This window comes from Euwallacea similis, chromosome 18 (assembly GCF_039881205.1).
Source record: "Euwallacea similis isolate ESF13 chromosome 18, ESF131.1, whole genome shotgun sequence".
Lineage (NCBI taxonomy): Eukaryota > Metazoa > Arthropoda > Insecta > Coleoptera > Curculionidae > Euwallacea > Euwallacea similis.
This window is the reverse complement of record NC_089626.1, coordinates 255,748-283,682: the sequence shown is the minus strand read 5'-3', so window position 1 is coordinate 283,682 and position 27,935 is coordinate 255,748. Positions and strand designations below refer to the sequence as shown.

Here is a 27,935-nt window from a genome sequence, read left to right as displayed (position 1 = left end):
CGCTTCAAATTCAGATCATTACCCAGCATGCACTTCGTGAAGGGAGTGGGAGCAAAAGCGAATGTCTACCGACTGCATTTGTGTATTGGCTAGAAATAATAATATTTTGAAATTCAAGTGAATATACAAAAATCCAGACTCCACCGTTCGTTTGGTGCTCTTCATAGAAAATTTTCATTTAAAGAAAATGCGGTTTTCGGCGGAAAGTGGCGAGATATTTGGCGACAATTTAGGTTGGTGACGTAGTCTCCATTATACCTGTATGAAGTTTTGCCTGACCTTCCAAGGCCCCAATTAAAAACATGAAAGGTTCGTATTTGTGCTTATCCTAAATTCCATCCATAAAACCTCGCATTTTGGCACTCAGTATGCTTCCAGCTTCCTAATCCAAGACCTAGATTTATTTGTACATAAGAGACTAGCTCTAGGATTTAAAAGCCCACTTGTATATCTTTGATATGTAAACAGATTTAGCCCCGCCCCGAGGTTCGGGCTCTTTAAATCTCCACCGAACTTAAAAATATTTTCTTGAAGTTCCTGATCATTCTCAAATTATATGAAAGATCTGTAACTCGCAACCTCACATCAGTTCGTCAGTGCACCTTGCAGCCACATCAGGAAGCAAATATGAAATTTTTGTTTGACTTGAGGGGCTGTAAAATATGCCTTTTAATTGAGTGAAGTGTAAAATTTAGTAATAGAAATAAAGAGACTTCACAGTTTTTTGTGTAAGCATTACTTTCTCCTTTGAACAAGATTACAGTAATTATCATCATATAAAGATTTAAGTACTGAAACCTAGGAAATAATAAACTTAAACTCATTTGCTTTGCTTTGAGTATATCTAATTAATGATAGTGTAAAATTTGATCTGATTTCATAATTGGAGTATATTTCATATATGTAGATCTCATATGATTATCCAACATGATGAAGGAATCCCTTTCTTTCTAATTTAATGAAACCCTAAAGTATTATCAAATAGAATATATCAAAAGACAGAAAATGTCATGCAGGCCAGAATTCAAAACTTTTTCCTTCATTTGTTTCTTTACACATTACAGCAAGTCTCTCAAAACTCGGTCAAAGTTATTTCAAGTAACATATAGCTAGACTCACATCTTATGTCATTTCAATTTCAATTGGTTTTTAATCCTATTGTTATCACATAAATATGGCTTTCAATCAGCTCCACTGATTGAATTTACTTGAAAAAGTCAAGGTAAAATCCCTTTCACCAAATTGAAGTTTGGTGAAAGGGCCTAGTTGTTTGTTCTAAAGAACTTTTATTAACAAATTTTTGTTCTACTTGCCTCAACACAATAGCACTTTATCCTAAACAAAAATAAGTTTTTTTGGAAATTTTTATATATTTTTTTTCTTGCAAATTAATTCTTAACCAAGAAGGGCTGAACCTCAAGAAATCTAAATTTCAATATGTCAAAGGACTTTTCATCTAGACAGAAGTATATAATTATAAATATAGTATGTGAAGCTATATGTAATGTATCATTTTCTGTAAACACTCTGCAATATTCCTTAAGTACCTCATCTAAACAAAAGTAGGTGAAGTTTTTTTAAGAAAAACGAGAAAATCGATATTAATAGAAGTGATTTCATTAACATTTTGACCATCAATGCCTGTGCTTTGAAAAGTTGAATTATTTCAATTGATTGTGTTGTAGTATTTATTCTTATTTATGCCATCACATGAATGTCTAGCAGGGGAGAAATGATGTATCTTTTCCAAATGTGACTTTGATAAACAATACATGATGATGTTGTCATATTCAAGCAGTAATTAGTCACAATAATTAAAAATATAATTGGTCTAGTTGCACTGGCTTGTCCCAATATACTAATCTTATAAATTAAATCAGGGTAGACGATGTTCCCTATTAAATCATGCTGCGATTTAAAGTCCTTACCTAAATGAAGTTCAATGGCCTTAAACAGATAACTACTAATTACTTAGGCGGTAGTTAATGAAATATTATATCGAAGAAAGTCTATTAATGTCTGGAAGTAATGTAAATTGTAAATTGTGGGAAGTAGGTGATGTAGATAATTAAATAGTGGCACTTTATAGTAGTTTTCATTAGTTATAATGCATGCAACTAGTAGGTAATATACATTTCAAGATGCGCAATTTTTTAGTCTTTACTTTCTTTCTTTTTTGTTACATTTGGAAGTTTCTCATAGTTTCAACTGTATGTTCGGTATTAACAATAAATGGAACGTAGTTCATATTTCTTCATTTTACTTAAATAATTCTTAATTAAATTAAATTAAATTATATTAAATAAATAAAAATAAAATTAAAAACAAATTAATAAAAATTCATGTTTTCTCAAAGTTATATTTGTAAATTAACAGAAAGGATATTTGAATCACATACTTCATATGTCCCAATGATAGTGGACAAGCAATGACTAATAGTGTGATACAGGCGAAAAAAACTGCGACATCAGGCGTGTAATAATTTAGTTAACATTGTCACATACCATACCTACCACATATCTAGCAAAAGTTTGCTTTGTTCATTATAAAAAAGTGTATTGTCCATTAAAGTCAATTATACACATTTAGGACGATAGACGGAAAGGGAACGAACTGTACGTGTAATAGATTGAGGTGTTCAATTATTGTTGCCTCGGTGAGTTGTTTACCTGTTTGTGTGCACAAACTGAAAATTTTTGCGTTATAAGAGATAAATTGTAGTTAGTATTCAGTGAGTTATTTTTATCCAATTGTCCCTGCATTATGGTTTACGTCAGGTATACTTCAGATTTGAGTTCTATTATTGGCAATAAATTATTTGCTATTAAAGAAATGCAATGTGATTGGGTAATATTGATCTCAGATATATCTGAATAATTATTAAGAGTTTGAAACCTGTTGATTTATTAAGTACAGTATTATGCGACTTAATTGGAATTACAAGTACCTAATAGAAATTATTTTTTACTTTTTTTGTTTCAGAATATATGCACCAAATGCAACAAACCATCCACAAGGAGCTGACGTTTACAGCAGTGTCCATAGACTGACCTATTATCATTCGTAAGTAACTGTGCCAACAAACTTACTCTAATTTTCATCATTAGCTTCTTTCTCATATGTTATGGTTAAATGTTTTTAAAATAAAGTTATGCCTATGTCACTGCCATTTAATTACTTGTGTCATTTTTATTATTTAGGCATAATTTTGTTCAGGTTTTATTACGTGCAGACATTGAAATTCATTAATCATTTTTGCATGTTGCCACAGGATAACATAACATTAAACACATACAAAAAGCTACAAAATGTCTGCTAGTCAACTTTTGGATTCTTGTATGTAAGTAATATTCGAGTTTTGTGTTTTAAGTCATTGTGATTCAATAATTAGTAGTTATAGTTTTGAAAGCCGTAAATTATACACAGGCATATTTTAACCCATCATAGTGTTTATAATTTTGGTAATATCTTAATACAAGTTATGAAATAATGATGCCCCTTTCAGTACAATGTCAACGTGTAAAATTTAGAACAGAGACGTCAATGTTATTTCCAATTACCAGAATATCGAAATCCATTAATCGAATTAATTTATCTCTACCGGAAAGTTCACAAATGAAATAAAGATAGTTATTAATAATTAAAACTTGAAATTATAAATTTACATAAACTTACTGTCTAACACTGGAATATGAGAGTAGGGGCTACAGCAAGTTTACACTCATGAAGTAGAGTCTAAGCAGAATAAGTAATAAACACTTTTATGCATAGATTAAAGATTTACAAGCCTGCAATAATATTAATTTCATCATACAATGCATCTCTTGGTCAAGAATATTTTATTACATCAATTATTGAGTTACAGTCCGATTGTCAGAATTGCAGGTTTTGTTTTCTTACATTTTGCCACACATTTATAAAATTTTGGCTCTAGTTTTAAGATTATATTCAATTATTAATTGACGGATGCTTGGCTAAATATTTTTTGTGCTTTGCGCATTATGGCAGCTTGGTTAACAGAAGAGTGGAGCAGAGGCAGGAAAGAAGCATTACCCATACAGAAATAACCCAAAGGTAGAGGTTTTATTACCTGTTTTAATTCGTTAAATACCAAATAGTTATCTTTATTTGTGTTGTCGTAGTAGCTCTTTCATGTTACCTTGTTTCTTCTAGTCCGTTTTATTTTATTATGTGTAGATCTGCATGATATATATGTACTAAATATATGTGTTCATATTTTTTATTACTGTGAGGCTCATCTTATACTAAAGTTGTTTTATTAATTGTGTAAGAAAATATAAGGTAGTATTTAGAACAGCACTTTTAACAAATGATTTTATGTGTGTCCATGTGTCTGGCAACATTTTGTTCAGAATTAAACCACCCACTACTAAGGTGAAATTATTCGAATTTGAATGTGTATATATTTTTGGTGAAATAATTGCTGAGCTACATTGTAGTTCTATAACTATTAACTAGTATATATGCTCAGATTTAAATGTATAATAAAACTACAACTAAGCGCTTTCTGGGACTCCAAAAAAAATGGCACTCTATTAGGGTTAGTGTACACTCAAGACTTAATAACTGTTATCATAAATCCTAAAATATTTGCTTCAAACACGTCAAGTGAAATAATTAGCTATGTTAGCTATTGCAGAATATATGTAAGTACATATTTTAGATGTCTTTGTTTTTCTGTTTTTTAGGAGGGTCTTCCAAGAACAGGGTCCGGACATGCAGCACTACAAGTAAGTCGTTGTGTTTTTGCATGCTTTAATTTGTTGTCATCAGTTTCTATTTTTGATATCTGTTAAACTGTATTGTGTGGTCATGTAATTTCTAAGAACTAAGCTTGGAACCAAGCAAACATATCGTCCAATCTTTGTCCGAAGGAAATTATATTAGATCCCAGTATGAGACATAAATCAAAGTAATATGCCCTTAAATACATCAGCTAGCTCCAGTTAGAAGAGTAATGCAATAAGGCTATATTAATAGAGTAATAAGTGCAGTAGTCACCATCATTCGAATAAAGCCTCTATCTTAGGGGACCCGACGTATCAACTTTAAACGACGCGACTTACCATTCGCATAGTAATGGACATTCGGAACATTCTCCAAACTCAAGTCACATGTCTGTGCACAGTGACGAGCCTTTAGTTCGGAGTCAGAAGCAGCAGACGACCCAGCAGGTGACAACGGTCACGAAAGTGGTGCGGGAAGTCCAGCAAATTGGGGATCAGCAAACTGGAGATTATATACCTGTCCCTCTAGGGTCTTACCCTCATAGCTCACATTACGCGGATTATTCTGAACAACCATCCCACCACATGTATTCACAATATCACCAGCATCCTCACTACCAGGTAAGAGCTGATCAGATTTATTCCTGTACCATGTTTTGATATTTTATAATATTTTATTTTAGGATTTTGAACCTTATACTGGTTCATATGGAGCATATATGGGATACCCAGAGGGGACTGAAAGACCCCCAACACCTCCTAGTCCACATAGCGCAGAACCCTCACCTTTACCCATATCTGCGCCACCAAATGCCGCTTATTTGGGGTCTGGTTACGATGAGCTTCCTGAACATTATAGGTTAGATAAATCCTCACTATTCTGTGGAGATTTTTTTCATAAATGTGTTTCTATAGAGTAACGCCGTCACCCGGTGGTCCTATTGGTATAGATCCATATCAGGACGACCCTGCGGTCGTTTACGGTTATGTCTCGCCTTCTCCTTATGGTACAGCCCCCTTGTCAAGACCTTATGTAGATAGTTTAAATGGTCCGGTTCCAGTAGTAGCTCCTAGTATGAGAATGTTTGAAGAAGAGGACCTGCAAAAACATATTAGTAAAATGTCTCTTCACGGCCATAATGTTGGGTTACCTCATGATAGGTAAGTGTGCACTAAAATTTTGAAATTAAGTTGGGAATGTTATAAAATGCATTACAAGAAATTGTTTTCGTGGATTGCAAACAAATATGTATACAAATTGTTTGTCTTATCATGAGGATTGAACATTATTATTTTTTAGGGTACATATTTCGTCACCCGGTAGTGTGGTGGGAGATGAAGACGCACGAGGCATGCGCTGGCGGGATCCCAATTTACCGGAGGTTATAGGGTTCCTGAACAACCCTAATAATGTGATTAAAGCCAATGCTGCAGCTTATTTACAGCATTTATGCTACATGCATGACCCTAATAAACAAAAAACCAGAGCTTTAGGTAGAGTTACGCTAAAAAATAAATCCACTTTAATTTTATTGAATTTAATACTGATTTCAGGCGGCATTCCTCCACTAGTAAAATTATTAAGTCACGAAAGTATAGAAGTGTACAGAAATGCTTGCGGAGCGCTAAGAAATTTGTCCTTTGGTCGTCAAAATGATGAAAATAAACGGGCCATTAAAAACGCTGGAGGAATTCCTGCTCTCATCAACCTCCTTCGAAAGTCTAGTGAAGCTGAGATCAAAGAGTTAGTCACTGGAGTTATATGGAATTTATCCTCCTGTGAAGATCTGAAAAAGAACATTATTGATGATGGGGTGGCCACCATTGTTACATACATAATAATTCCACATTCGGGTTGGGATCCTCAAGGCAACCACGGAGAGACCTGTTGGTCCACAGTATTTAGAAACGCTTCTGGTGTTCTTAGAAACGTCAGCTCAGCTGGAGAATATGCCAGGAAAAAATTGCGGGAATGCGAGGGGTTGGTGGACTCTCTACTCTTCGTAGTTCGTTGTGCCATAGAGAAATCCAATATAGGCAATAAGATAGTGGAGAACTGTGTTTGTATATTGAGGAACTTGTCGTACCGGTGTCAGGAAGTGGAGGACCCCAATTACGATAAAAATCCATTGCCGACTCAAAGCAGGGTAGCTGCCAGCGATTCTAAAGGTAAGGAAAATCTAACAAAAGCTTGAATTGAAAATTATTTTTTGTAATCAAAACTGTGCTATTTTAGGTTTTTCACATTCAGTATTACAAACTTATTTCAAATTAAATCGATTTATTTAACGATAAAAAAATTCTTTTTAGGTGAAAATTTAGGTTGTTTTGGAGGAAGTAAAAAGAAAAAAGAAGCAGCATCATCTGAAAGCAAAGATAGTCATTTTTCGTCCTCAAATTCCGCTGGTGCATCTACGGCTTCAGCCCGGGGCGAGCCCGTGAGGGGTATGGAGCTCCTTTGGCAACCTGATGTAGTCCAGTCGTATTTAGCCCTTCTTCAAAGCTGTTCCAATCCGGAAACTCTGGAAGCTGCTGCTGGGGCTCTTCAGAATCTGGCTGCGTGCTACTGGCAGCCGAGTATAGAAATCCGAGCTGCCGTCCGCAAAGAAAAAGGCCTACCGATTTTAGTCGAACTCCTCAGAATGGAAGTAGATAGGGTAGTGTGCGCTGTTGCCACTGCTCTGAGAAATTTAGCTATAGATCAAAGAAATAAAGAACTTATAGGAAAATATGCCATGCGGGATCTTGTGCAAAAGTTACCGTCAGGGAATCCGCAGCATGATCAGGGTACTTCTGATGATACTATTGCTGCCGTTCTAGCCACGTTAAATGAAGTAAGATTTTGCTTGTGTTATCGATCTCTTTATATTTTAAATCAATCGTGTAATATTTCAGGTGATAAAGAAAAATGCCGAATTCTCACGGTCGCTTCTAGAGGCCGGCGGAGTAGAAAGACTGATGACCATTACGAGGCAACGACAAAAGTATACCCCCAGAGTACTCAAGTTTGCGGGTCAGGTACTGTTTACAATGTGGCAGCATCAAGATTTGAGAGACGTTTACAAGAAACATGGGTGGAAGGAGCAGGTGTGTAAATATTTACTGTTCAATGTTTTAGCTCTAAAATGATTTCCGGGAAAAAGTATGAAATATTTACAAAAATCTTGTGTCAGGATTTCGTCACTAAAACTGTAGCAGCCAGAAATGCAGGTCCAAACTCTCCCAACAACGCAAATAGTACTCTTAATAGGCCGATGGCATCGCAGAGCGGAACTCGATATGAAGATCGTACCATGAAGCGATCTGCGCCGGGTCCAAGAGGTCCCGCTTTTAGGGTAAGGCTTTTCATTACGCGAGATATTTGTGTAGCAAAAATTTTTTTATACATTTCATCTCTTTCAGGACGACATACCCATGGCCGACATGGCATACCCAGAAAATGCACCGATGATGGGCCGCCCATACCCCTCCGGTTCAAACCCACCCCCAGTAAGTCATTAAGAAGAAATCCTTTTTATCTGTCTTATTCATGCATAACCTTCTTTCCTCTCCTCTACTTGATAATTCGAACGTCTTTGTCAATTTCTCTCCAGAGACTGCTTAATAAGTGAATTGGACTTTAAAGCATAGACTTGCTCAATGCCTAGTATTATTAAATCTACGACTTACCGTATGTAGCAACAATAACATATATGTTTAGTATTCCTGAAGGATTTATAGAAGGTACATTTCCTTATTAAGAGTGTATCATAAAATGGACATTAATTCCATTTTTCTTTCTTACAGTTAACATAGGATTTCTTGACTTGGTTGAGTAATTTTTTTTTATCATCTTCCTGCATTCCACTAAGTTTTTAACTTACACAAAATATGAATTTATAAAGGAGACGCGCATTGAAAGCAAACCAAACTTGGGGTTGGGAATTAGTAAAGATATAATTCGTTTTCGAGGTAATCGGACAAATACTTCAAAGAACATTTTGAGCCGTTGGGGGAATGAGGATTAGTTTTCAATTGCCATGAAATGAATTTCTTTGAAAATAATATAATTACGCTGGTAAAGCGGCTTGTGATATAGGTATTTTCATTGAATTAAAAATCACCCTCGGTGCAGTTCGAATGGTTAACAATTAGAATTGTCTGCAATCTGAATTTCAATTCTAAAAAATATTAATTAATTCAGAAAATGTGATAACATTTTCAAAATCGCATGCAAAACCAACGTATTTGTTTGGCTGAGAAAATTTAGATCGGTGGAATACAGAGACATAACCAAATGAGTAGGACCTCTTTATTTAACCTTTGAATAAATTTTATACTTGGCCTATATAAGTAAAAAAGTAACTGCCTCATTTATAAGTGTAGATTTGTAATGTCACTTATATTACTTATATTTACTATATACGTTAGTCACTTACACTGTAACCAGAATGGATGGGACAGTGCAATGATGTAGTTTTCATACCAAGTTAAACGTGACTTATTCCATATTATAAAGTTAGGGTGCTAATAGATCACTAACCAAAGCTGAAGACACGTTGATGTTTAGCTGTTTTTATAGAACATATTATAACCTAGTATATTGTTTAAATGCGTTTATACCAGAACAACTTATACCTGAGTATATATTTTATATTTGTTGAAAGGTGCAATTGCCACTTTCACCATTTTTTTTTCGTAATATAAGTTTTAAGGATCCACGATCACCCCCAATAAAACACCAAACTCTAATGCATTTATATTTTTCAGCTCTACCATATTGCGTCGGTTTATTTTAGGAATACGTAAAAGATTTTTTTACTTGGCACTTGACGTTGACTTGGATCGTCTTTATGCTTGTTCAATTGATCATATTAATGTAAGAAACTCATTTTAATCATTCTACATTCCAAATATATATATATATATATATAGGAGTTGAGGCCACTGGAAAATCCACAAAGACGGCTCTTTTATCACTTCGTAAAAATATTGAAGATACTTTACTCTTCTCACTGCTACTACAATTCCAGACTCTTGAAATCTGTAATTGAAAAAGCGTTTGATGATTTTCATAGTGTAGGCACCGTTGCTTCTCGGTATGGGGTGATTTGTTTGTTGTCCTATTAGATTTCTTTTTCTAACTTTATGTTCATTCTAAATTAGATCTATATTCGCCACAAGTAAGATTTTTTATATTCCACATTCCTTAGTGATTGTTATTAACGGATATATAATTTTTTACGTTTTGCAAGTCCGGAAACGGTCGTACTATTTCATGGTAATTATAACGTAAATTATAAGTTTTGTACATATTAAATATTGCAGGCTTATTAATGAAATTTAAACCACCGTAAACCACAAAATATTTTTTAATAGTGCATTAACATGTTACGTTTCATATTTGTATTATTTGAATACTGGTGATTGAGTTATTAACTGAAAGTGCCTCTTGTGTTATCGCTGAATTTGCTATAATACTAAATGCTGAATATCATAGTTATGTTATAAATTATTTTCCGAAGAGGCCCGTATTTTCCATGTTCTGTTAAGTTATCCTCGGTAGGTATTAAACAAATTTAGCTAGTTCACAAGAGTTGGAAATTCTACAGGGTTATTTAGTCATAACTTCAAAGATTGGTTATTGGGTAATTTCAGTTGAAAACTTCAATTTTTCGTCTCTTTCGTTCGGTGTTATTTAGCTGAGAAATATATGTAAATAAAGAACTACGCGCCCCCGTGTTGAATCAATTTAAAGACTTACTTTTCCATCCATTCCAACGAATCCACGTTTCCTAAATAATCGGGAAAAGGAGCATGAAACGTAGGTTGGATCTTCACTTCGAGCAGCCAGATCCACAGGGACAAAGAATAGCCAAGGCTCAGGGCGGCTCATCAGGTAAGGCTGCATTTACATTGCACTTTTGAGCCGACTAGCGTGCCGGCACGACCTGTAGATATTGGAAGCCTAGAGCTGCATAGGTAATATATTCGGGATTTTAGATCATTTTTTCTAGCGACCTCGTAGCAGTTTTCCATATTTAATAAATCAGAATACGCACTCGTATTGTAAACTTGTTTTTTTTTTGTCATGTTTGAAAAATATTATGCATGCGTTTTTGTTCGTGCTGGCACTGTAGTCTGTTTGAAGTGTTTACTGTAAATGGGCCCTTAGGCTCCGGGAGCTGCCCAGCGCCTTTGGTTTGCGGAGCCCTAAAACTCTAAGGCCCTGGCCAGCTTCTGACATAGCTTAGGTCAGGGTAGGAAGACAAAATCCATTAAACCGAATTATATGTATTATGGGCTGTATGTTGTGCGTTCATTATAGACCGATCCTCCAATTTGTCCGTTTCTGGTCCTTTGCGTGACAATAAATTCGTCGCGCAGTTTATTCCTGACAAATTTTCTCTTCCTATCCTGCCTTCCTTGTGTTGTATAAATAATCTTGTTGTGTTGTGTGAAAATGTGTCGCTGATGTAAATATTTATAGGTTTATAGAGTTGTTTGGAACCCTATGGGTTTTGAAGTTGCCGGAGGTAAAAATATTGGTTTACGTGAACATATCTCAATGTAGGTGCGAAGATTTGGAAAAGTTCCAGCTGAGCGTTAAGTAAAAAATTTACATATATGCCACTGAACTACCAACAGCTTCAAATTCTGTAACACCGCATAGGGTTTCACGGCATCTCTAAATTCATGGCAAACGTGATTTCCAACATAAACCTAATATGTTCATATTTCTAGCCGGAACCCCTCTATGCTCAAGTGAACATGGAGAAAAAACGCAACAGGCAGCCAAGTCTGGGCAATGCAAGTTTGAACCAATTGGGTGACGCCCAGTCACGACAGGGGCCCCCTACTGGGCTAAGCGTGCCACCTGGTAAAGACTCTTGGGTGTAAGATATTACTCCAGCTTATTGTTAATGTAAAGTCTGATCTAAGAGTTGTGTAAGTGTTTTTTGATGCATAGGGCAGCTGATACTTTTTATTTCGTTCCTTTTTAAACTGAGTTTTATTGATGCGGTGCAATTTTAGGTTAGTGAAGCAAATTCTTTATTTTTTTATTCGCCCTTTACACTGATTTTATGGAATGTTAAATTTCTAATAATTTGTTTAGATCAGACTCCATATATGTATATGACGAAGTATGTAATGCACTGATTCATATTAAATATGTACTGATAAGTTTATGGTTTACTGTGATTAAGCTTCAAGTAAAAAACGATTGCCTGTACATAATATTAGCTACGCGTAAAATTTTAATTTTTATGGCAAGTTTTATTTTTATTGTATTACTTTAGACCGAGAATAAATTAATTATATACTTAAATTATAAATAATCATATAAACACATAGGTGTAATGGAGACATTGTTTTTTCTTTAAATTATATATTATTCCTATTGGACGATTTTTTATTACAAGCATACAGACAAAATATCTTTATATAGTTGATCTATCCAACATTACCGTAGTCAATTTTAATATTGTTTATAATAAAATAAACCTATTGTAATTACACCACCAGTTTATATATACCCTTTATTCGATGATAAAATTTGATATTTTAATTTGAATCTACTTCAGAAACAGACATGTAATAGTCATTGCTCGGTTGACTTTTAAATCCTTTAAGTGGTACCTAATTTAAATTTAGGTTTAAGTTAACAAACTCGTAAAACTGTTTGCATCACTCATCATTCCTATTTTTCTTCCAAATATAAACAATGCCACGATTTCACATGTCAAGCTTTCACTAACAGTCCTCTCAAGAGTATGAAAATTATTTATTACTTAAATGTCAGCCAAAAATCGTTTTTGCTTTTTACTAGCATTCCGTGTGTAATTAAAGTTTGTCACGGTGCGATCCAAAACATTTGGAAACGACGTTTTACGAGGCCAAGTGTCGATTATCGCAATGAAAGGTTCGAAAGCCATTTTTGGCTTGCCACGATAGAATTACAATTCGGCCAGAGTTTTTAGACCAAAGTGAGGTATTGTTCGCTAATTACAGGGTCTTTTGAAAACTTATTTGATATTAAAAGGAGGCATGAATTTCTTCGATGAATATTTAACTTCCAAATGAACAATTTAGGAATCGCACAAGAACGGTACCTACCACAAACTAAGAAATTATGTTTAATTAGATACGCATTTTATTTTGTAACATTTTAATACAAATATTTAGGAAATGCAAATCTTCTGTAACAAAACTTCTTAAGAACATAAAATATATTAAACAAATTGTGGCTGTGGATTCTTAACAGTACTTTTCATTAAATGAGCATCTCTGTTATGCATTTAAAGTTTGAAATATTTATCTGTAACAATGTATAATGGAAAGAGTAATGCAGTAAATATTACCTTCGTAGTTGGTTTATTTTACCTCAGATGATTCTTTTGGTATGGAATGTAATTTTAAAAAATACGAAATATTATATTTTAAGATCTAACAAAAAAAATTCTCATGGGAAATGATGACTTGATATATCCGAAGTAAATTCGTTATTAAAAACTTGGTGAACATTGTATAATGAAACCTACATGAAATAGCTACAAATTAAGACATCTAAGTATTAAAAAGTTTTACGCGTTGACAATTTTTGTACCCTTTTTGATTTTATTTAAACAATAATAGTAATAACCATAGTAATAGATTAAAACTAAGTATACTTTTTCTCTAAACATTAAAAAATTAATTGGCGATGAGTCAGAGTAGTACTCTGGTAGATTAACGGAGGCCATTCAAGACTAACCATTGCGCAATCCACTTCCATTGTTCTGCTTTTGAACTTCACGCACACATATGTTCATGTTCACTTTTACTTGCGGTAAGTACCGCTAAAGTTATACCACCTATAAATTGTTGACACTGATGATTTGATTGATCCAACCGATAAAGGAGGAAACCTTGACGTACACCCCTGGGACGTCCACTCTACCGCAGCCGAAGCCCCAGGAAACTAAACCTGCCAGTTCGTAAAATCCATCGTCTTGGCATACCAGGGGCCCTCCTCCATCACCCTAAAAAAGGTGCATTTATATAAAAGTGCGCAGGATTTACCAAATTACTTAACATTATGCCTGCATCGGCGCAAAACATTTTTTTGAATTCAATTATGACCTCATCAGCTGCTAATAAAATATTGTAGCTATTATCTTGGGAACAGGATGAGTTTTCTCACTGGCTAAATTGGAGAAGAAAAAGTGGTATTCACCTGACAAGCATCGTTGCCTTCTTCGCCTCCAGCACAAAAGCTGCTGGCGGGCAAGATGAATATTTTCTCAGTAACTGCATTCACTTTTCTAATGCACTCAGCATCACTCACGATAGGCAACTCTGCCTCTCGCACTCTGAGCGGAATAGGACCGGCTAAAATAATAATGCTTTAAGCCGTCTACTTTTATGTTATTTATCTCAGTTTACCTTCACCCATATATCCATATCCTGTAACTGTGCACCTCTTCCCGGCTGCATGATTAACTCCTCTCGCTGGGAGGCAAACAAGACAAACTCCTTCTTTGAGTTCGGCCTGTCCATGCAGTTTTAGTAACGCTATGTCGTTGTCTAATGTCTGACTATTGTGATTGTGGTGAATGTAGGTGGTTGCCACTCGCAAAGTTTGAGCCCCTGGACTGCCATATTTTTTGGTTAAGTCGTGGTCACCCACCCTGACGTAGATGGCATCTCCCGAACGCACAATGCTGAAATACAGAATTTTAAAATTAAGCTTGAATCGATATTAGTAGATAGACCTACTTTGTCACACAATGAGCGGCTGTGAGCACCCACTGAGTTCCAATGAGAGCAGCCCCACACAAATATTGGTTGAGGCTATTGATGAGGGCGACTTGCCAGCACCATTCGCCTTGATCTCCATCTTCTCCTCCTACAACTCTCCCCATTCTTGACGTTCCTTTAACACCACACACGTATTTGCTGTAGACTTGGTTCCGTGGGGTTGTTACGATTGGTTTGGCCACCTCGGTTGCTAAAAAATTGATTTAAGCGATATTAAGTGCAATTTTCAATTTATGCGAGTTTCTTATTCTTGTACTTGTACATTATACTTATATGGCTATAAGAGAACGGTGCACAAAAACTGAACAATTTTGTTCCAAGACGAAACATTATGCGTTGAGATGTAGAATTAGTAGATAAAATTTATATTTGAATGATACTGTTCCTAATAGTGACCTTATAGTGATTTTTTTTTTTTTGGAGATTTGATGTAAAAAGCTTACTGGTCTGCATTGTTATGGGCTGAACCGTAAAAGGAACTGATCCAGGACTAGGTGTAGTAGTATATTTAAGATGCATATCATCAATTTGTCCTAGAGCTGCTTCTTTTATTAACGATTTCGGGGCACAGCACTTAGTCCCTGCTTTCCTGCATTTGAAAATTTCAGTCATTTCAGCATTCCCTGAAAAAAAAATCGACACATCTAAAAACAAATTACGAAAAGTACATACTGAAGCATGTAAAACTCAAGTATGAGACGATACAAGAGCCAGGACAGTCAGGCCTGGGATCCAAAGTTGTAGTACTTGGTGGTGGATAGTGAGGTTTCTGTGGTTTTGGTTTTGGTGTATACGTGCTGCTGCTTCTCGTGTTGTCACAGCACACAGACCCTCGTTTGCAGTTCGACGTATGGGGAATCAGTACAGAAGGCCTTTCACAGAATGCCGCCATGATGTTCAGAAGGCAGAACCCTGGACAAATTGGGCCTGGATCTCTGGTTGTAGGGCGCGGCGTGGTAGTTGTCCGGACTGGTTGGGGTTTGGTTGTGATGTCATCGTCACTGAGCTGGAAAACGGATATATATTGGTGTAATTTGTGTTAGTGGAAATTAGTATAATACTCAAAGCTGTTTATAACCCGCCATTACCGGAATTATTCCTTTGACGATAACCTGGAATAGTGTTAGAGTGTTGAGCGGTGGTAATTACATGTATTTTGTTAATTAAAGTTCAAGGAGGAAATTGGCGAATATTTCTAACTTTTCACAATTTTTAAAAGATCGCAAGCAACTTATAGCTGCGTTTATTACTTTTTTGGTCTTCTTTCTTGATTATACTAGCATTAGGTATGTGTTCTTTTATTTTCTACTACTGGATTCCGGGGCAATTCTACCGTGCCATCCTAAATTATCCCACTTATAGGGATGAGTAATATATTAAATTACTCTACGAATGAACTGGGCCATTCAGGACATTCGCTTTTGTAGAACTCAATTTGCTATTTCATAAAAATCTATATATGCATTAATTAAAATACAAAATACTGTTGACTTGGAAAATCGATTTTTTAGGCATAAATGTATAATTTGTTGCAATGTATATATATATACTAATTTCTTATTTCCAAGAAAAGAGACAAGCTCTTAATTAAAGCTTCTTTGAGAGGAAGAGAGATAACTCTTATTGACTCTTTTCATCTTTTTGGTTTTTTGAAAAATCTGTCTTTTGGGCATAGCGTTGTATGTCGGTTATTATAGAAGTTAGAGCAAAAATTCGAATAGGATTTAGATATTCAGTAACGTACTCCAAAATCTTTGGACAGCAGTTTTTCAATCCTGATGTAATGTTGAAAACGAGTCAAATTCGTCGCGTGAATCATAAAATTTCCCTTGAAAATGAGACCCAAAAATGTACAATCTAATTTTATCTATGTATCATTGTATCATTTGTCTAGATCTCATAAATCCATCGGAAAGGCATCACCCTGTATATGGTCCGACGTCAATTATTATTGCAGAGAGAGCTTTAAGATTTGGAACATCAATATAATTAATTTCTATGTTTTAACAACTTTTGTTTTTTAAATAGTAAGATATGTTTTTAATTTGGAAATCGAAATCTGCTCAAAATTACCTTTTTAACGACGTATAATATATTCTTGTTATCAGTCAATTAACCATAAATACACTTTCCATGATATTTAAACTATTTGTTTACCCTCGGGAAGGCATACGAATGAAATTTTGAAAAGTTTAGTGTTGCCAAGAATAAAGAAACTTTATTTTTCCACATGTTCAAAAACTCCTCTATATTCAGGAAATATAAAAACATCTTTAGAATATTTTCGAAATTCGGCCAAATTTTCCAAATGTCAAAAAGGCATTAGAATAAACTCCAAATTACCTAACTCTTTCCTAATTTTGGCGACCCGAATAGCCGAGATTAAATCCCGTTATTAAGTTTGAACAATGGCTTTCCTGCACAATCGCGAATTAGAAACGGGTTCAATTCGTGATATCTCATTTGAAGACTCCAGTTACGGTGTGGTCTTCACTTGCGAACACTTCTTTTTTATATTATACCATAACCCAAATAATTTTTCCCAGAGCAGCATTTTTCGCAAAACATGTTTGCCAAAGACTCGCTGGCAAAGCTTTTAAAACCATTTTCGGTCACCCTTGATACCTAAAATTTTACCGTAATTACAGCAATCTGAGCTTTCTATTATAAAATTACATCAATTGGCAACACAAACAAACCTAGTTTTCGAACTAGCATATCTCTAGATATAACCCCTATTGTCGGTGAAAACTTTTCCAACTTTCCGTGTTATACCTATCTTATCTTTTAAAAAACTTTTTAGCACTGTTTTGTTAAATGAATATTAAACTTCGCATTAGAAGTTCCTGCTTTAATTGTATCCGATTATCTCTTTTAGGTTCGCTTTCCCTAAACGGATTGTAAATGCCAGAAGTTATAATAAAACTAAAAATAATAAATGATAGTCAACTTATTATCTGGTCCATGCAAACCATCCAGATATTTATTTCTCTCTAAAAATTCTCGTGTACTTACAGGAGATGTAATGCAGCAACTTCCATCATTGGGACATGTAGCGTCAGTATCGACATCGTCACAAAAGAGAGCAAAAAGTCCGGTAAGACATTCGCCGCTACACTGTTTCAAAAGTTGAGGTCTACTACTTGTGGGCACATTCACTTTAATCATATGTGGAGTAGTAGCTTCTAGTGTACTTGTGGTACTCTTTGGTGTAGTCCTAGTCTCTACTTTGGTAATGTTTGTTTTGGTTTTATTCGGAAAAATCAAATCTGGAGGAGGTTTTTCACCGTACGCGTCGCTGGAAACACAACACTTCAAACCCGGTTTACACAAACTAGATGAGTTCAGAATAGCCTCACAGTAATCAGCAACACGTTCTGCAACACAGACTCCCCGTTTCTCTGCACAAGCTTTGGCACCTAAATCAGAAAATATACTTAGTGATATTATTATAGAAGCGTTATACCCAGTAGGAATAATTTTTTAGAATTGATGTTTTGGCAACAGAACGACTATATAGAAAGCAGGCTATGATACCACGATCAACATTTTATTTTTGGAACTTGATGTAAAAAAAAGTTTTATCTCTTAGTTTTTTCTGAAGATAAGGGTTTATGCGAGTTGCTTAGTACAGATTATGCCTCCGTCTACTTGTGCAAAATGCCTAGAATCCAAGGGCATCAACAATATCATCATCTTAGCGATTTTGACAGGGTGATTTAAACGGGATTTAAATCCCATCGAACATGTGTGGGATATGATAGGGAGAAAATTGCCCACTTTGCCCCATCCTCCACAGACTCTGGCACAGTTAATCTACGAAGTTCAAGTTGCTTAGAACGAAGTACCGCAAGCAAACATCGATCATCTAATTTTGTCGATGCCTAGACGTCTATAGGAGTGTACTCATCTACGGGGTCGTCAAACACATTATCAATTTTTTTTCGGGTTATATGTTAATAATATTTCTTGCAAAGTTTATCGTTTCATTCTGGATGTAAGACTACCCCATTGCCAAAACATCAATTCTAAAAAATTATTCCTACTGGGTGTAACACTTCTAATGTCACTGAGTATACGTTTAAATCATCTTCAATCATCCAAGATTGTAACTAACCATCATCTTTTTCCGTCGAATTTGCGTGTTTCTCTGATGTTGTCTAAAACGAACGAAAATTGGGTATGGAACTAAAATTATAGTTTAACTACCTACATAAACTGTGGTAGTTGTGCTCACAGTAGTCGTTGCTCTTGTTGTGGTGCTGGTGGTTGTACTAAGTTTGGTAGTGGTGGTACTGGGTAATGTTGTAACTTCATTGTTCGTACTGCTGTTCCCGGAAGACATGGTCTCATTGGGGCCTGGCGGCTCTACGCAGCACTTCATGGAGGACGAAGGGCAGGCCACGTCCTCCAGAACGTCATAGCAAATAATAGTTGCCAGAGCGTGGACGCAGACACCGGGACAGTCTTTGGAGTCGGCTGTTGTGGTTATTGTATCCAGAAGACCTAGATAGTGAATATACTGTTTTAATGTAGCGAATTAAAATGCGATATTTGTGTTTTTAATGGTCAATGGAATAACAGAAAAGTGATTGAAAAATTAAGTTGAATGAAAAAATGGTTTTTGTTCACTATGCAAAGATATCTGGATGTTTCGGTTTGTTACCGTGGTTAAAATTCTAATCTGTAGAGAGGAGAGAAAGGGCGAGAAATTCCGTAGAGAAGTTCAGTTCTTTAGCAAGTTGTATGTTGAAGAGACCAAACGTTTTTGAAAAGTTTTATAAGAAGCTCAACAATGAAAAATACTAGTTTAGGTTAAGGATTTAAAAGGTATTGTAAATTAGTACCCAATTTTGCCACATATTTCACACCAAATTTGTCGTTAAAAGCTGTGGCAGATTTTTCGTTGAATCATTACTGTTTCATTTTATTTTTCCAATTATTAGTTAGTTCGAATTTAGCATCCCAACTAGTTTAATTAACCAATTAACTTCCTCACCGCAGCCAAGCTCTTGTACAGCCAGCATATTGTATTTACCCCTAAATAATTACAGGTTTTCTGGTTTTCTATACTATTAGGTGTACAACTTTGCTTCCGCCGTTTTTTTTCCGAATTTCGCGATTTTATTGTAAAAAACTAATTATACCTTTAGGATCCAAAGTATTGTCCATCGCTGGCCACTACTTTCTCCCATCTTTCGGGCAGCATACGAATCCCGTGTTGAAAAAATTGGACATCTTTTGAAGCGATCCACGATTCTATCCAATTTCTTACTTCTTCATAAGACCGGAAGTGTTGGTCAGCTAGCCCATGTGCCATGGATCGAAACAAGTGATAATCAGAAGGAGCTAGGTCAGGAGAATATGGCGGGTGGGGTAGGACTTCCCATTTCAATGTTTCCAAGTATTTCTTGACCACTTGCGCAACATGGGGTCGAGCATTATCGTGCTGCAAAATCACTTTATCATGTCTCTCGTTGTATTGCAGCCGTTTCTTTTTCAATGCTCGGCTCAAACGCATTAATTGGGTTCGATAAAGAGCACCTGTGATTGTTTCAGTTGGTTGTAACAGCTCATAATATATTACGCCGAGTTGATCCCACCAAATACAGAGCATGATTTTGGAACCATGAATAGACGGTTTGGCCGTCGACGTGGAAGCATGGCCGGGATATCCCCAAGTCTTTTTGCGTTTGGGATTATCGTAATGAACCCATTTCTCGTCCCCAGTCACAATACGATGCAGAAATCCCTTCCGTCTTTGCCTTGCAAGCAACTGTTCACAAGCGAACAGACGCCTGTCAATATCTCTTGGTTTCAACTCGTACGGCACCCAATATCCTTGCTTCTGAATCATTCCCATGTCTTTGAGGCGTTTTGAGATTGTTTGTTGAGTCACTCCCAATGATTGTGCCAATTCTTGTTGACTTTGACACGAGTCTTCGTCAAGTAATGCTTCCAAGTTCGCATCTTGGAAAACCTTCTTTCTTCCACCGCTATGTTGGTCTTCGACGTGAAAATCACCGTTCTTGAAGCGCTGAAACCACTCACGACATGTCCTTTCACTAATAGTGGCTTCCCCATAAGTATCTGAGAGCATTCGATGAGCCTCAGCAGCAGATTTCTTCATATTGAAGCAGAAAAGTAAAACCTCCCGCAAATGACGAGAATTTGGCTCGTACACTGACATTTTCAATTGCGAATAACTTTATGATGAAGACACAAATAGACTAATATTTTTATGAGGTTATGTTAACAGGTGCCCAAGGCTCCTGCATGCCCACATGGGGTTATTTATTTCGATCATTACTTACCGCTACATACATCTATTCAAAAACGGCGGAAGCAAAGTTGTACACCTAATATTTTGATTCACTCTTTCAGTATTTTTGCAAATGTTCTACTGCGGAACTAGTTACCACATAACATCGTGAAATTTTCATAAAAGCTTTTATTTTTGAATCAGTTTTGAAATTATCAAACAGACTGATAGATGCGGAACACTGTACACTGTGTCAAAAGAATTTAACATCGAACTAATCCTATATGAATATTTATTCCTTTTTGAATATTCATTATATTAGTTAGTTCTGCCTTTTAATTAGGTGACATTTCTAGAATGTGTTTAATGTTATTTGTTGATCTCCATTAATTGACTAAATTTATCGGTTGAATTAGAGAAATCACATTGATATCCGTTGTTTTAGGAATAAATGCAATTAAAAAAATTTTATTATATGGGATGTCGTATGTCATATGCATAGCAGAATTAATCTGTTACACGTTTTAATATTTTAATCAATTCAAGCACGTCAAAGTGTTTCTAAACCTTTCTCTTCCTATTTCCAATCGCCATATTTCGCAAATTTTTCTCACCTTATTAATATTCAAATTAATTCCTTATTATATTTTTACAATTCATGTTTGGAAGCTTTTATTTTGAGTTAAGCTTAAATGCATTACTTACATGCTTTTTTGTTACCATTATGAAAACCGAATAGTTATTAAACTCTTCAATGAGAAGTGCCAAGTCATTCTTTAAAGTATATCCGCGTGTTCATTCATTAGGTTTATATAGTTATACACGGTATATAAAGGAGGGAAATAAAGCATTTTCGTAAAACGATGTGATCCGATATTATGGAATGAAAATCTAAACGAAATTGCAGTGTTTAGATTATGTTAAATGGAATTGCACAATGCCTCTCATACCAGATATATGCATATTACACTGTATTTGATCCAAACAAGACCTTGCTTGATAGAACCTAGACCTGGACTGCAGCTTGTAAAAAATGCCCTTGATTTGTTGGTTTTAAATGTTTGTAGATTTGTAGTTTTAAATGTTTTTAAAAAAGTATGCTGTGTGAATCCATATTTCTATTTCCGATATTGCATTGTTTCGTAATAATCTCTGATGATAATTTTACACAAGATACCGTGAAAGTATGTAATTGGTCTTTCTCACGGTTTTGTTTGAGCTTTCGTGTAATTCTTCTGTAACAAACCCATTTCGATGTTATCAAATTCCATACTTAGTGCTCTTTGGATAATTTTTTAAACGCTTCTAAGTATTTAATTCTGTGTCCGGAGGGTTCTATATGGTGAAAATATCATCGAACTATAGGTTTAACCATTCTTTATAACTGCTAGCCATGATTGTTGATACTGGTTGAATGATGACTCTTCCTGAAGTCCATTTTCTGTCACACTGCTTATCGTTAAAGGACTTAGCTGTTTCTGTCAGTATAGTCGCGATCCTATTATACACACTGCTTCATGGGTGCGTTGGTGCAGTGATATTTAACATCGATATCTATCAATCTATTTGGTCTAGATCAAATCTGCAAACAATTGGGGAACCAACCAAAGAATATCCAAAGTGGTGATGTTATATGTGAATTAATAATTTCATTTTAGTTATTTTTAGTTTTGTTAATTTTGCTACTCAGTGTTGTATTCTTTCTGGCCATACTTAATATATGTATAATTATTACTTATATATCAGGTTCGTCTAAACCATCTTCTTACTCACTCGAAATCTGAGTTGCACAATCATGGTTCAAAATCGGTTTTGCTGCACCAGAACTCGTATTCGAATCCTTTTATAAGAATGTCGTCGCTGTCAAATGAGTTTTATTTCTTATAGGGTGGTTCAAGTACCGGCTCTGAGTCACCTAAACCGACTTTAAATTATGATTGATTGGACCTAAGCATTGTTGATATCAACACAATATACAGATTGTGTGCGTGTGTGTGGGAAAAAAATCAACATTAAAGGTTTGTTCAACTTCGGGTTTACAGTTATTCTTTAAAATTAAAGAAACAGTATTAATAATGTATGAGGAATAATATGCGATGTGTTTAGTTTAAATTAAAATATAAATTAAGTAGGTGCAAATGTAACATTTTGTCAGATGTCTCGTTATTGAAAAATGAATCTCCCTAAGTTCGGTTTATTCAGTTTTTCATATTGCTTAATGCAGAAAATAATTTTACTTAATTGGACGTTTTGGTACCAAATGAAATGTTCGGGACAAAATGGTCTCCCGCCAAACTTATATTGTCGTAAAATCTCCATGTTCTATAGAAAGTTCCGAAACATCTACTTATTCCTTTCACGAGTACTAAAACGGGAAGTTTTGCTATCATCACCTAGGAATTTTAATCTTTTTATTTCGACCATATATAACTTGTAGGGAGAAGAACTTTTTCTAGAACGCTCACGAGGAAATACGACTTTTTTTATTGCTTTTCTTTGCCAAATGGATTATATAGTTCCCCACATACAAGAGGGAATTTTACATCTAATAGCAGTTTGGATTGTAAAATGCAAAAAGTCTGCGATATTTTTAAAATCACATTAACCAAATTGCTTCACTTGAATATAATTGATTGAATGTTCTCCCATGCACTTTTCCAAATTTCCTGAATATTTCGCTACTGAACAGCGCACCTCTGCTTAGAATTTTTGCAGTTTTAGTATGACTAATTTTAATATAATGCAAAATACATAACTAAATAAATAACTGAATATGGGGGAGAACCATCATCATACTACCGGAGAAGAAAATGAAAAATGAGAAATATTTTATCATAAATACCTTTACTTATGGTATGGTTTTTATTACTAAGGTGTATTTACTATCTCAATAATATCGTAATTCACGGTTTGAAAATTTCTCGTAGTAATGTAATTCAAATATTTTCCTATGCAAAATTACAGCTTCTCTATTATTTTTATTATTAAACATCATCAATCAATCAAATATCTTTAATTTCAGCAATAATAAATGGTTCATATTGGCAAGCCACAATTTGAAAGTAATTTAATCGCGTAAGCGGAAAGAAGACGGTTTGAATTTAAATTCATCGCATATGAACTTGATTAGTCAACATTTATTTTATAACAGTACCCTAGAGTACCGTTTTTCCCTAAAACAGAAAAATGCCTTTAGTATTGACTTTCTTTGCGCAAGATGGGAAAACTTGGATTAGACTTACCTGATAAGAAGCTGCCAGCTAGAGAGTCATCCTGACCGGTGCTATCACGGACAAGGAAGAGTAGAAACAAAAGTAGGAAGCTACAGGTCCTCGTCCTAGTCATGATAGTACTAGTTTGTAGCTAGACACCTCTGTCATACACAGTCACTGTCAAATACACACGAAATATTAACTATGCATTGCTACAGTAACTAGGCCTCAGGCATTTCAGTTCATTAATGTATATGCGCGAAGAATCACTTTAACACAAATTTACCGTTGCTAATTGCTGCTGGGTTCTTCTGATGCGGACGGTGTGGTTTGGTACCCACCATACCGATGGTAGTACGTCTTCTGGTATGACCGCGTTAGTTCAAAGCTCTTAGGCCACTATGGGTATGCGATCTCAATATATCGGTTTTGCTTAAACGGTACCATCTGAGAAACCAGTCTTAAATTTCGCACCCAATTATTATTTAGGGCACTTGCGCTCACAGGAGTATGCCAATTGTTATACCGGGGCTTTTCGATATTTTTATTACTGAGAATTCATTCATTTTCTTAAGGTTCATTCAAAAATTTTGTGAAGGAGTTTTTTGTTGAATATAGCGCTTACTCGCCACATAATCTGTGCCAGAGCAGACAAACATAACGGTTTTGAAAATTTTTATTGTTGTTCTAGTAATTATTTGTCGTTGCACTTATTATTACCCGGTACATTGCAATTTTATGCTGATTATTTATTAGCGTTTGATAATGTTTTTTCTTCAGACATGTCAGTTGTAATTTCGACTTGAATATTTGATGAGTTAATGGAGAAACGTACAGAACGAGTAAGAGAAATTTTAACATATCCAAATTATTTTATATGAAAAAACTCCCGATCAGAAATGAGGATGGAAACTGGGCCAGAAATAATGAGCAAAAAGCTTCAAGATTTGCAGACCACCTAGAGAAGATATTTAACCTAATCTGGTGGACAATAACGAAACATTGCCTTATGCCATCGGGCAAAAGAAAATGGAAATTCTATTTGTCACGAATGAAATTAAAAAATAAATAAAAACTAAAACTAATAAAAATAAAACTTAACTCGAAAAAATCTCCAGGCTATGACTTTATAATTGAGCAAATACTAAGAGAATTTCCCAGGAAAACTCTGATTAAAATTACTAATTAAATCAATGCCTCTTTCAAATTGAAATATGTGCCTCAACTGTGGAAAGTGGCTGAAGTGATAATGATTCCTAAACCAGGAAAGCCACCTCACGAAATAACATTATACCAGCCAATATCACTACTGCGGGTTATATCTAAATGTTTGAGAAACTTTTACTGAAAAGACTAAAACCAATCAAAGAAGAAAAACAACTTATCTCGGGTCATCAATTTGGCTTCCGAAACCAACATTCTACTATCGATCAAGTCCACAGGATCATTGATGTCAACGAAAAATCGTTAGAAGAAAAAAAGTATGTTCACCAATTTTCCTAGATGTTGCTCAAACCTTTGATAAAATTTGATATGAAAGCTTGAATCATAAACTCAAAATGCTTTTCCTGCCTGATATTCAAAAATCTTGGAATCATATATATCAGAACGTTACTTCAGAATTAAGCAAGAAGACGCTTACTCTGATCTGAGGAAAATCTAAACAGGCCTATCTGAGGGAAGTGTATTCGGACCAGTCCTTTATCTACTGTACACTAGTGATTTGCCTACATTCAATGAAAACGCTATAGTTGCTACATTTGCAGATGATACTGCAATCTTAGTGACTGGAGATAAGGATATTATCTCAACTGAAAAATTACAAACAGCTATTGCTAAAATAGCTGGACAGTAAAATGGCATATTAAATGAACGAGAACAAATCAGTGTACATCGACTTCACCAACAAACGAATCGAGCATAAACCAGTATACATAAATCAACAAGTAGTTCCGTACGAGAATACAGCCAAATATCTTGGTATGACCCTTGAGGCTAAACTCAGGTGGAAACCAGATGTTAAAAGAAAATGTGAAGAACTAAAATTGAGGTACAGAAAAATGTACTGATTATTGGATAGATATTCGGCCCTGACCGTACTTGTATATAATAAGTTCCTGCTTTAAAGACAAATTCTGAAACCAGTATGGATTTATAGTATTTAACTCTGGAGTTGTACCAGATAAACTAAGCTAAACATCATCCAAAGGTTTCAAAATAAGATATAACGAGGCATTGTTGATGCTCCGTGATGCGTTCACAAAGACTTGGAGATGGAAACTGTCGACAGGGTTATTAAAACATGTGCCCAAAACATTAAACGCCGCTCTATCGGTACATCAACATTGAGACTCTCCAGCTCCTGGATAGTAATGGCCTAGTCAGAAGATTGAAAAGAGTGAAACCATTTGAATTAGTGTCCTGAAAAGTGTCACTACAACCCAGTTAAAATAATGCCAAAATATAAACAACAGAAACAAAATGATTATAATAGGATAAGTACCTTGTAATTCTAACAGTAGCAAATTAAGTTAAAGACAAATAACTTATTAGTGTAATTTGACTATATTGTTATATTATAAACTCACCCGTAAGGAGAGTTTAATAAAAAAATATATGAAAAAACTGAGCAGAATGTTTACAGAATTTCAATTTTTAATTCTAAATTGACGTTTTTTCTTCTAGCAATCATATAGCAGGATTCCTAGTATTGTTTTTTCATACTCAAAAATGGAGTGGACCTCCAACTTTTGATGCTGTCGTTGCCTCAGGCTTTGAAGAAATTTTTGCTGACTTCCTCGAAAGGTAGGGTGAGGCCAATGCATAAGAGCAATCCAGATTTTCTGAAATCACTCGCCTGGACTGAGCGAACCTGTAGAGATATGAAAATCAATCAATAAAATTTTATTGGAGAGTAAGAAAGGAAAGAGGAAAGATGAAACTAAAGGATGTCATATCACCGAACGTATATACTTGCAGAAAGTTCATTCAGCTGCGACACTTTGTTCAAGTCAGTTCAACCTACAATTGACGCTAAGGCAAGTGAACTTAATAAAAAGCACGTAGTCTTATTGTATGTTTTGCAGAGTTTGAGAGTTTTTGGTGTGGTAAACCTGGAAGAGGGCGATGTAGTTAGAGAATATGAGCCGGTTACTTATTTCCCTATAAGTTTAGCAAAAGATGAATTATTTAACGTTTGGTGTTATATAGCTAAAAATGTGTTTGTCAATACTTTTTTGAGGTTTCTAAGCATTTTCAGCTATGCATGTTTTAATTGCCTTGTTTTTTTATTTCTATGTTTTCAATCGCTACAATTTTATACTTTCAGAACTGCCTTGCTTTAGCATATTATTATTATTTTCCTGATAACACATTGTTTTCGCATTAAATTGAAGGATTACTGGTGTGTGAGTTGCAAATTTTCTTCTTTTAAGCTCCTCAAACTTTCTGTTTGCCTGTACCTCTAGGAAACCGGATTATACAGGGCTTAGATTTTACGGATTTTATTCCTAGTTTAGACTTCTTTTCAAGTTTTACTCGATAAATGGATTTGGATTAATCTTCGTTTGGAGCCAGATTTTACCAGCACAATTTCATATTACATGCTTGCAAGGATCGGAATCTAAAACGATGTTTCAGGAAAAACCGGATTGTATGGATGGGCATTCCAGACTTCGGGGTTAATGTCAGCCAAATATTTAGTCATGACAATTAAGTCGTCGTCGGGTTAATGTGGAAAGAGAAAATACGTTAGGGACATTGTGAAAAGTGGGTATTATACATACAGTTTTGTCAAGATTTCTTTATGCAAATGTCATAGATATTAAGTTTTTATTGACTAACCTTGAATCTCAAGTTATTCTGCTTGCAACATAATATATTTAGTGCCATTGTTACCATGTGAATACTTCTCTAAATAATACCAAAATTTAT

The 27,935-nt window shown here is 35.1% G+C and overlaps 2 protein-coding genes across 7 annotated transcripts; one reads left to right on the top strand and one right to left on the bottom strand.

Annotated features, from left to right (window-relative positions):
• Window positions 1-33: 33 nt before the first annotated feature.
• On the top strand, window positions 34-17,661 carry p120ctn (adherens junction protein p120). 6 transcript variants are annotated; one of them, XM_066399126.1, is made up of 15 exons: window positions 34-309; window positions 2,983-3,063; window positions 3,272-3,340; window positions 4,009-4,074; window positions 4,710-4,751; window positions 5,051-5,369; window positions 5,432-5,607; window positions 5,664-5,909; window positions 6,049-6,242; window positions 6,303-6,917; window positions 7,059-7,582; window positions 7,644-7,835; window positions 7,922-8,083; window positions 8,151-8,237; window positions 17,546-17,661. In XM_066399126.1, exons 3-15 carry the CDS (start codon window positions 3,309-3,311, stop codon window positions 17,552-17,554), a joined length of 2,664 nt encoding a protein of 887 aa, XP_066255223.1. In that variant the 5' UTR covers window positions 34-309; window positions 2,983-3,063; window positions 3,272-3,308; the 3' UTR covers window positions 17,555-17,661. The 6 variants fall into 6 exon arrangements, with proteins under 6 accessions (XP_066255223.1, XP_066255218.1, XP_066255222.1 ...); XM_066399121.1 differs by lacking the exon at window positions 17,546-17,661 and adding an exon at window positions 11,472-12,245; XM_066399125.1 differs by lacking the exons at window positions 3,272-3,340; window positions 17,546-17,661 and adding an exon at window positions 11,472-12,245.
• Window positions 12,708-24,491, bottom strand: mas (masquerade). Its single transcript, XM_066399134.1, has 10 exons — window positions 24,033-24,491; window positions 18,742-19,034; window positions 18,646-18,688; window positions 17,544-17,947; window positions 15,201-15,534; window positions 14,972-15,151; window positions 14,487-14,718; window positions 14,154-14,431; window positions 13,945-14,099; window positions 12,708-13,750 (listed from the first exon to the last, which is right to left on the bottom strand). The coding sequence occupies exons 1-10, from the start codon at window positions 24,133-24,135 to the stop codon at window positions 13,583-13,585; spliced, it is 2,190 nt and encodes a 729-aa protein (XP_066255231.1). The 5' UTR covers window positions 24,136-24,491; the 3' UTR covers window positions 12,708-13,582.
• Window positions 24,492-27,935: the final 3,444 nt, after the last annotated feature.

Coding starts and splice junctions, on each gene's coding strand:
- mas (XM_066399134.1), bottom strand. CDS start 24,135: ATGACTAGGACGAGGACCTGTAGCTTCCTACTTTTGTTTCTACTCTTC. Junction 17,948..18,645: donor TTCGACGGAAAAAGATGATG/GTTAGTTACAAT, acceptor TTTCTGATTTAG/GTGCCAAAGCTTGTGCAGAG. Junction 14,100..14,153: donor ATATGGATATATGGGTGAAG/GTAAACTGAGAT, acceptor TTATTATTTTAG/CCGGTCCTATTCCGCTCAGA.
- p120ctn (XM_066399121.1), top strand. CDS start 3,309: ATGTCTGCTAGTCAACTTTTGGATTCTTGTAT. Junction 5,370..5,431: donor ACCAGCATCCTCACTACCAG/GTAAGAGCTGAT, acceptor ATTTTATTTTAG/GATTTTGAACCTTATACTGG. Junction 5,910..6,048: donor GTTGGGTTACCTCATGATAG/GTAAGTGTGCAC, acceptor ATTATTTTTTAG/GGTACATATTTCGTCACCCG.